A 9497-nucleotide genomic window follows, 5' to 3' on the forward strand; every position below is an offset into this window, starting at 1 on the left:
AGACTCGTCCCGGACGATTCAGTCCAGAAATCACTCCAGAGAACATTCCAGAAATCAACTGTTTTCAATACACTGATCGGCCTGGACGATCTCACCATCGTCCCGGCCGATCCTGGGGAAAAATCACTTTTCCCAGCAGCTACAGCAAAGGAACGAGGTCTCACAAAAAGACTCATTGTCAGTGCAACTTTGAGCTCATCAAGCGAAGCGAACCTAGGTGTGGGAAACCCCATATCTCCAAACGTTTTAGAACCTCTTCGAGCTGCTTGCACTGGGTCGTTACGTGGTTCAGGTCTTCCAATTGATTGCACCCAATCGGGCAATGCACATCGGTACACAGGCTGCGACGGTTCAGCCACCCGCACGTAGGGATGAGGTCCATGTAAATCCTCCACCAAAATATTCGCTCACGGGGTCTTCACCCGATCTTCAGAATGGTGCAGACCTGGTTCTCTTCACCTTGGAATAAAGAATCATAGCAGATAGCTGAGATAGAGGTGCCAAGTGGACATTTACTGAGTTCCAGCGAGTCTGCATCAAGTTCCGTCCAAAGCTTGACATCACAAATCCTGTCAACAAGTGTTTCTCCAAAACAAAGCAGCAGCTTATGTCGATTTCAACAATTATCCGAAGTGATAAACTCGTTGACCGAGCAGCCTTCAATCCTCTCAATGTTGCAAAAAGTAGGCCATAGGGAAATAGCCGAATCCAGGATCCATATATGATTTACAATGTCGATATTGACTCCATTGCACACCTTCCAGCAAACATTGTTACTCAAGCTGTTCGCCCCATCGCAAATGATTCTCCACCCGCAAGAATCACCCCGTTTCCGATCTTGCTGCCATGGCCATGCACCATAAGTATGTCTCATGCATCTTTGAAATAAGTTTTGGGGCTTATGTAGGAAATCCCACGCAATTCTGGCTCGCAACGGTCCAATCCAGTTGTGACTAGCATGGAAACCAAGGCCTCCCAGCCGCCTTGGTTTGGTGATATCTCCCCACGCAGCATAGTGCAGGCTCTTATGGGTCATATCTTTATCCCACAGGAATCGGCGACAAATCCTTTCCACCTCAGCAAGAACTCCCCGAGGTACCAATGTGTGTGTTATTGCATAAACCGAGAGAGGGAGTAACACCGAATTGATCATGGTAATTCTGCCAGCCAGGGATAAGTGACGAGTCCCCCAGGAGATCGTGAGTGCATGCACTTTAAGTAGTAGAGAGCTGAAGTCAGCCTTCGTAAGCCTCCGCATTGCAAACTTGACACCAAGGTAGTCCATTTCCTCCACCTTGCGGCACCCAGCAAGCCTGGCCAATCGGTTCTTAGTCGACGAAAGCACGAGATGACTAAACAGGATCGCCGATTTGTTCTTGTTGATTCGCTGCCCCTTCCAGCCACAATAGTTCTCCAGAATGGTTATAAATTTTCTGACATTGGCAGCGTTCACACCTGCAAAAAATAAAACATTATCAGCGTAAAGGAGGTGGGACACAAGAGGTCCCCCCGAACGGATTTGAACCCCCAGCTCCCGGTAGTTTTGGTGAAAATGCAGCGAGAGTAGCTCCGAGCAAAGAATAAATAGGTACGGCGAGAGCGGGCACCCCTGCCGGAACCCACAGCTAGCCGTAATCCCCTCCGAAAGTGTCACATTAACCAGAATAGAAAACGAGGCGTGGTGACACAGTTTAGCACCCAAGTACGAAACCTCAGGGGGAAGCCCATCTTCAAAAGCACCAGTTCCAGAGTTTTCCAATTCATCTTATCATAGGCCTGCTCCATATCCACCTTCAAAGTCATCCAACCCCTGGACAATTTGGACACCTTGAATTTGTTTACAATCTCTTGCCCCAGAAGACAATGATCGGAGATCGATCGACCATGCACAAATGCTGCTTGCTCCTCAGAGATAAGGTTGGGTAAAATGCCTTTGATTCGGGAAACAAGTATCTTCGCAATAATCTTATAGATAGTTTGGCATAAGCTGATAGGTCTGAATTTGGAAGGATGGTTCAGTTTGTAAACTTTCGGCAATAGGACAACAACCGTCTCCTTCCAAGTCGGCTCCATATGCCCATACGAGAAGAATTCGAAGCACGCCAGCATAACTTGCTCGCCCACAATGTCCCAGAAGGCCTTAAGGAACGAAGCTGTCACGCCATCCCTTCCTTGTGCACGATTTGGCCCCATGGATTTGATAGCAAGCCAAATTTCGTCCCGGGTAATCTCCCTGTCAAGGTGCATAGCGAACTGCTCCATGTTCACCAATCTGGACTCCAATGAAGGCCATCCCGTCTCATTAATAGGTGTGTTGGTCCATTTTTGTGCAAAGAAATCATGAACCACCCGCATGATGTCCGCCTGCTCCGTTGCAGCCTGACCGTCCGGAAAGTTCATGTGCTCAATTTGATTAGATCGCCGCCTTGTAGAGGCCATGGAATGAAAGAACCGGGTGTTCCCATCCCCCTCCTCAATCCACCACACCTTAGCGCGCTGCCCCCACCACATCGTAATTCTAGCCATAGTAGCCTTTAATAACTGCACCTTGTACCTCATAGTTTCAGATTGGGCCTCAGAGAGCCCAGCGGAGAGCACTCAAGCTCCTGGAGAATTCTAATTTCCCCGTCAATATTATCTTTCAACTGACTTAAGTAGGGATGGGGATGGGAATGGCAATGGGTGGTTAAGGCGACCACTGGAGGGGAGTGGCAAAGGCAACCAATGATGGAGATAGCTTGCAGTGGTGGTGGAGGTTGCTAATAGAGGGTGACAACATTGGCTTGGGCGATGTCTGGTTGCTACAAGTGGAATTGTTGGCTAGCTGTGGAGGTGGTTGGCATCATCTTGCAGTGATAGTGGGTGGTGTTAGTTTTGTATGGAATTTGATTTTGTCAATCAATCAAGTTGTATTACTACCACGAACCTCAATTCCATCAATCGAGCTTGCTGGGGGGTTGCAGGGGGTCCTCCTCCTACTTGGGTTTTGATACAACATTGTGGTGTTGTATAGTTTTCTTAGAGATAGATAGAAAGTGAAGTGCCACAGTGCTCCAAACCCTGACATTGGTGGCACCTGGTGCTCCTTGGCAGATTGGAGACAGAGAGTTGAGCGCCTCAGTGCTTCAAACCTGGCATAGCTAGAAAATTTTCTTTCTCATTTTTCATGAAGTGTTGCATCCCTTGGTGATTTCAGTATTTGTTTTTTCTTTGTTTGTTCATGTGAGAGAATGATGCGAGAGTGTTAAGAGATAAAGAGACGCTGAGAGAGAAGGACATAAGTACGATTTTTCTCTCAAATTTCATAGTTAATTTCTTGGTATAGTGTGGCTCCATGATTTGTTTCCCGATTTCCAGTTTTTACATATTAAATCCTAGTGTTCTTTCTTTCCACTGGAATTTTCTATTTATTGCTTGTGTTTGTTGCGTGGTTTTACTTTACCAACCAGTAATATGAGAGCTATGTTTTTCAGTTGGAGTGGGAGTAATGGCTAACAAAATAAGATGGAATATTGACAAGTTCAATGGTTCAAACTTTTCATTATGGAAGATGTAAATTGAAGATTTGTTATATCAGAAGAAGTTATATTTGTCGTTGTATGGAATCACCAAGAAGTCAGATTCAATGACTATGGATGAGTGGGAGGTTCTTGATCAGACAACCCTATGTTTGATTTGATTTTCACTTTCTTCATATGTTACATTCAACATTATAAATGAGAAGACTATATTTGATCTTATGATTGCATTGACTAAATGTATGAGAAGTTGTCAGCATCAAACAAAGTGTTCTTGATGAAGAAATTATTTAATATGAAGTATTAGACAACACTTCAATTATAAAACATTTAAATATATGAACATTGTGATACATGAAATTAGATAGCTTTGGTGATGTTATTAAAAGATTAAAAAAAAAACTTTCAAATTAAATTTTGGAGCTTGACAATTGGTATCAGAGAAATGTTGTTGAAAGAATTAATTGTTACCAAAACTATAGAAAATTGGTTATGAGTTGGGTAGATTAATGTGTATAGTTTTACATTCATAAATGATTAGCATTTCATTGCGTAAATGAATGATATGTGATTGATTGAACATATGATTACATGATATAAATTGATTGACTTTGACAAGATTTAGTTTTAAGTTTGATTTGATTTGAGTTTTAGCCATACATGTTTGTTTTATATCTATTTTGTGCCCAAATTCTTAAGAGAAATGATGTGGATGATATTTTCTTAATGTGGGTAGATTGTAATAGCCCACATTAAATCAGTTATACAATTTTTTTTAGGAACAATGATAATATTGATACATATTAATGTTTTGAATTATAGAATTTATTTTTGTTGTTTATTACTGATAGATGAAGTTAGATAGCTCTGATGTTGTCATTAAAAGATAAAAGAAAGAATTCTTTCAAATTAGATTCTAGAGTGTGACATCATGGGAATTTTCCCAATAGTCATTAGATAGTAAAAGTTCATTATTAAGATTATTGACTACATAAAGTGGTTGTAAGAGAAGCCACTCATAAAATTCTTAATATAAAATTATTAATGAAAATGATCATCACTAATAATAGGATTTAATTCATTAGAAAAAATCTTATATATTTTTACAAAGATATATATTCAATTGGTCCATATAGCTATTTTATATCCTCAAATGAATAGACAATAGAAGTAATAAATTGAATCATTCTTAAATAATTACTTACACTCCTTGAAAAAGTTGGGAGCAAGGGGTCAATGAGCTTTCCAATGTAGTTAGGCTTATTGCATGACATCAAGAGTTCAAATAAGAAAAATACTTTATATATATGCTTCAATAAAGAGATCCTGACTTCTGTTAGTATTTATGTCCTAAGCCATAAGGTCAAACCTTTTTCATATAGCTAATTATGAGAACAAGCTCTATAATCTTATTAATCTTCTTTTAGAAACACATGATGCAGATTCTTCCTGACTTATCACTTTTATAAGTCCAGTCTCGCCAACTCTTGAAGCTGATGGGAAGGAACCTTAACACAATAAACTATCACCTCTCTATGAGGTGCCCTGCGTGTTGTTTATCATTGTCAAGTCAGAATTATTCAAACTTTAAGATTCTAACAGCTTTGGAGGTATTATTAATGACCAATAATAACCATAATTTATAAAAGCTTCATATATAATTCCTAATTATACTTCTACTCAATAGACAAGATTAATGTCCACAACCTTAAAAGGACATGAAGAGTTCACCTTTAATTTAGGATAAGCATGGTATTCACCCCATCCTAATTAAAATATAATAATTCCTAGTAGGATTTGATTTGACTTTTTTATATAGGTTAATATTATTGAGTAATACTATGAAAAATAACTTTGGATAGGTAAAAAATTTATAAGTGGATTTGTTAATGTCTTTTGTCATAGGTTAATTTTCAGGGTGGCATCTCATCCTCACAACCTAAGGAAGAAAAAAAAACATCAAAGAAAATATGCTTTTTTTAAGGGACCACCCCCAATTTTTTTCAATAAAAAGAAAATTACAATAACCCACACAAAGTCAAAAAAATGCTTACAACATTAGAGAACAAAGACTCTAAACGACTAGCTAAGATGACAAAAACACGACACATAAATAAACACAAGAAAGAAACGAATTCTATAACCCAAAAGGACTCAGTAATGGTAATTCTGCACCCACCAAGTAGCGAAGAACTGACCATCCATTGGCGGTAGTAAGCCACAAAGCAATCAGCCGAAGATCTGAAAAGGAATTAAGCAACACCCCAAAGGCACTGAGAAAACCACACCAACCACCAAGGTTGCCTGCTCAAGGCAAACCCGGGGTTATGCAAAATTGCCTCATCATAGTCCGGAATCCAAAACAAAAGCCAAAACAAGCACAACACGAATCACTTTTTTTCTTAGATTTAATTTTAGATCTTTTTTCAGCATCACTTGAAACTGCATAATCAACTACTCGGCCCACCATGAAATTATACATATCTTGAGAATCATGAAAATCATTTGGAATCTCATCGACATCGACATCAGACACATTCAATCAATCAGAATGATCCAAACGTGAGTTACTTACTCTCAAAGCTAGATGGGCTTTCAACTCCACATTGGACCTAATCGAAATCAGAATATCAACAAAAGCTATCGATAAAGCCTAGTTAACTGAAGGACTAACTGCATCCTCGACCACAGTCCCATCATGTAGAGCCCCATTAGAAACCTCAACATCCTTAATAGCCAAAGTATCACAAATAACATCTGGTCCCAAAGGATTAGAATCTAAAGCCATAACAACATCCTGATCATTATCATCAATAGAGTTTAGAGCCAGACTAACTGGCTTCAAAGAATCAGAATAAAATTATTCCTCATCATCAACATTAATAGAAGAAGAAACCATAGTAGAGACATGATTAACCAAGTAAGGGATATGGCTCATGGCACCCACACTATGGATAATAGAATCATTGACAACATTACCCATATTGTTACAAATACCCTCCTTAAGACCACCAAAAACAACATTAACTACAGGTTTACAAAACTCCTCATTAACACCTCCATCAATAACAATATCAGTATCCAAAATAATAGGGCCTACAAGGGCTAAAGCCACAGGTTTAGCATCACAACCAACACCCATTAGAACAGTAGTTTCCATAGGAAGGTCAGCATCATTCAAAACCCCCTAACCCCCTCCTCATTAAGAACCAGTGACAATACAACAATAACATTACTTTTAGCATTCGTACTAGGCAAAACATAATTCAGGTGAGAATGCGGATCAGACAAAAGAGCAGAGGAAGAACACTCGCCTCTAATATGACCAAGATGCTTATAGGACTCGCATAAAGCAAGAAATTCCTCCATCTGCACCCTTTGAACATACCCAGATTTCTCAGGCCCAAGCCAGATTTGCTTAGGAATTTTTTTAGTAATGTCCAGTTTAATTAAGACCCGCGCAAGAGATGGCCTAGAACCAATAGAAGTGGCATTGTCGACCTTCAATGGCCGACCAAACATAGAACCTAGAGCGTGGAGGATACAAGGAGAGAAAAGATGGATCTTAAATTGGGAAAGGAAACTCATATCGAATTACCAGAGATTCAAAACCGACATCTAGAAACGGGGACCATTTTATGAGTTTCATGAAGTAATTATTCACAAAATAGAATCTATGGCAAAAAAACTCTACTATAATCTAGGTCATTAGAAAGCTTAATCAGAACGTGTAGCTGATCAAGAACAATCACAGAGAAATTGGCATTCAGCTTCAAATTGAAGAAGAATTTGTGAATTGCATCCAGAGAAGGATGATGCATAGGAAAAAGCCAACCATAGCAAATTGAAAAGGAATTAAAAGAGCCAAAATTTCTTCATCTGAAATCCACAAAGATGGCAAACCATGAAAAGAACAATGTTTGAGCTCAGGAAAATAAATAGAAGGCGGAGAATCAAAAAGGGATTAACAAATGACCGTGGTTTAAATGACCCATTCAAAAAATCAGGATCACCAACAAGTCTAACCGTAATTCCAATCATGAACGGCCGGATATGGAAGAGACTATTTTAAATCTGGATTCAAGAATTATAATTTTGATGATAGTAAATATTTTTTATACTTTTATTTTTCTACGACTGCCTTGCCTATTAACGTTTAAGGTCCAATGGATCAAATTATAAATCAAGCTAACTCAAGACTGGGTAGATTAGGACTGAGTTAATCTGTAAGTGTACGTCAAGGGTCTTTTTCTTTTCTTGAGTCAAAAGTAATAAAGTGGGTCCTGATGATAAGTAACATTGCATACAAGCACTCAGAGGGAAAAAATTATGACTGTTTAGAATTTTTTATTTTCGATCATATCGTCTGAGATATTCCGAAATCATATTAGATGATCAGTTAAAAATAGAAACCCTAATTAGGATATCCTGATTAATGCAGTCAAAATTAAGTCAATCGTCCTGGACGATATTAGCGTCATCCTGGATGATAGACTCAAATCAGAAAGAATCAGCCACCAACTCTTTTAGGTATATTTTATTTTTGGACATCGTCCAGTCTTGAATGATGCATTATAATTATGCCTAAATTAATCAGGTAATTAAGAAAATCAATTAAGGTTTGATTGCTCGATCATATCGTCTTGGATGATCGTAGGATTGTCTGGGACGATCCGTTAAAAAAACCTTAGTTTCTTTCTGGATGAATAGGGCGATGTTTTGGATGATACTTGATGTTTTAAACTAATTGTATAGGGACGATCCATAAATCATCCTAGATGATCAGTTATTTTTTCATCGTCTAAACATGTAACCAGGGTGATGTTTTGAATGATATTTGATGTTTTGACTAAACGTCCAGGACGATCGTGAAATCATCCTAGACGATCAGTTATTTTTCCATCTCCAAGCCAGGTAAAGTCTGGCTAAATAGAGCAATTATCTGGATGATATTCGATGCCTTGAACTAATTGTATAGGATGATGTCCTATCATCCTGGACGATCAGAATAAAGAAACCTTTTAATCATCCAGACTCTCCCAAATCGTCCTGGATGATTGAGTTGAATTTGTACTGATCATATAGGACGATTCATCTATCGACATGGATAATATTTGGCAATTTATTATAATTTAAGGAAAATTTGAAGGCCTCCTTTATAAGATCTCTTATTTACTCAAGATAATATCTTTTGATGTTGTCTTGACTTGAGAGAGCCAAAAGGAAAGGGAGAGCAAGGGAAAGAGAGAGCATCTTGTGAGGGGGTTCACAATGGTTGCTTCAAGCAAGGATCCGGGTCATCTTCTTTTATTTTTGTCCCTTATTCCTTGAAGGTTCTAGAGAGGTCTACTTCAGTAATTAATCGAGGTTCTCTGCATGCTTTAGGAGGAAGGAAAAGGAGTCGGGTTCTCTACCTGCTTCAGGAGGAAGCGAAAGGAGTTTGATTCCCAAAAGCTTGAGTCTTCATGAAGTGTCTTCCTCTCATGTCTATATATAATTTCTTTTACTTTGGCTAGCATTGAATCCCACATCTCATAAATGAGATGTAAACAAGACTTATCCGTATCAGCTACTCTCAACATCTTATAAATTGGGTCTGTGAAATTTATGATGTATTCAATCACATCCCACCATAAATCATCTAAAAGCTTCTCTTTTACATACCTAGCCTTTCCAACATCATCTTCCCTGTAACATGTCCATTTGTCACTGATCACCATAGCTTGAAGAGCATTTTTTATTTTTTTGAATCTTCTCAACATCACTATTACTGAGGCAAACCGAGTTTCAGCAACTGCAAGCATCTTTAAATTAGAGAAATCATTGAACATAGAGAGTCTCATGGAGTGATTCATAATAAAATTTCTAATTACAATTGCATCTCCAGCAATCACTGTGATCCAATGACATTCATTATAGGTGATTTCATTTGCCTCGGTATTCTTAGCTGCACAAATGTTCTTCAAAGCAAGATTAAGC

General features: G+C 38.6%; 1 protein-coding gene across 1 annotated transcript in view; it reads right to left on the bottom strand.

The window, feature by feature from the left end:
* Positions 1-2526, bottom strand: part of LOC114581243 — a 2827-nt gene extending 301 nt beyond the window's left edge. The window contains exons 1-4 of the mRNA XM_028701025.1: positions 1741-2526; positions 1526-1625; positions 758-1455; positions 446-657 (exon numbers count right to left, since the gene is read on the bottom strand). Of these exons, the coding sequence (XP_028556858.1) occupies positions 446-657; positions 758-1455; positions 1526-1625; positions 1741-2526 (1796 nt within the window). The remainder of the gene's footprint in view (positions 1-445; positions 658-757; positions 1456-1525; positions 1626-1740) is intronic.
* Between the last annotated feature and the right edge of the window lie 6971 nt (positions 2527-9497).

This window comes from Dendrobium catenatum, unplaced genomic scaffold (genome assembly GCF_001605985.2).
Source record: "Dendrobium catenatum unplaced genomic scaffold, ASM160598v2 fragScaff_scaffold_1617, whole genome shotgun sequence".
In the NCBI taxonomy this organism is placed as follows: domain Eukaryota; kingdom Viridiplantae; phylum Streptophyta; class Magnoliopsida; order Asparagales; family Orchidaceae; genus Dendrobium; species Dendrobium catenatum.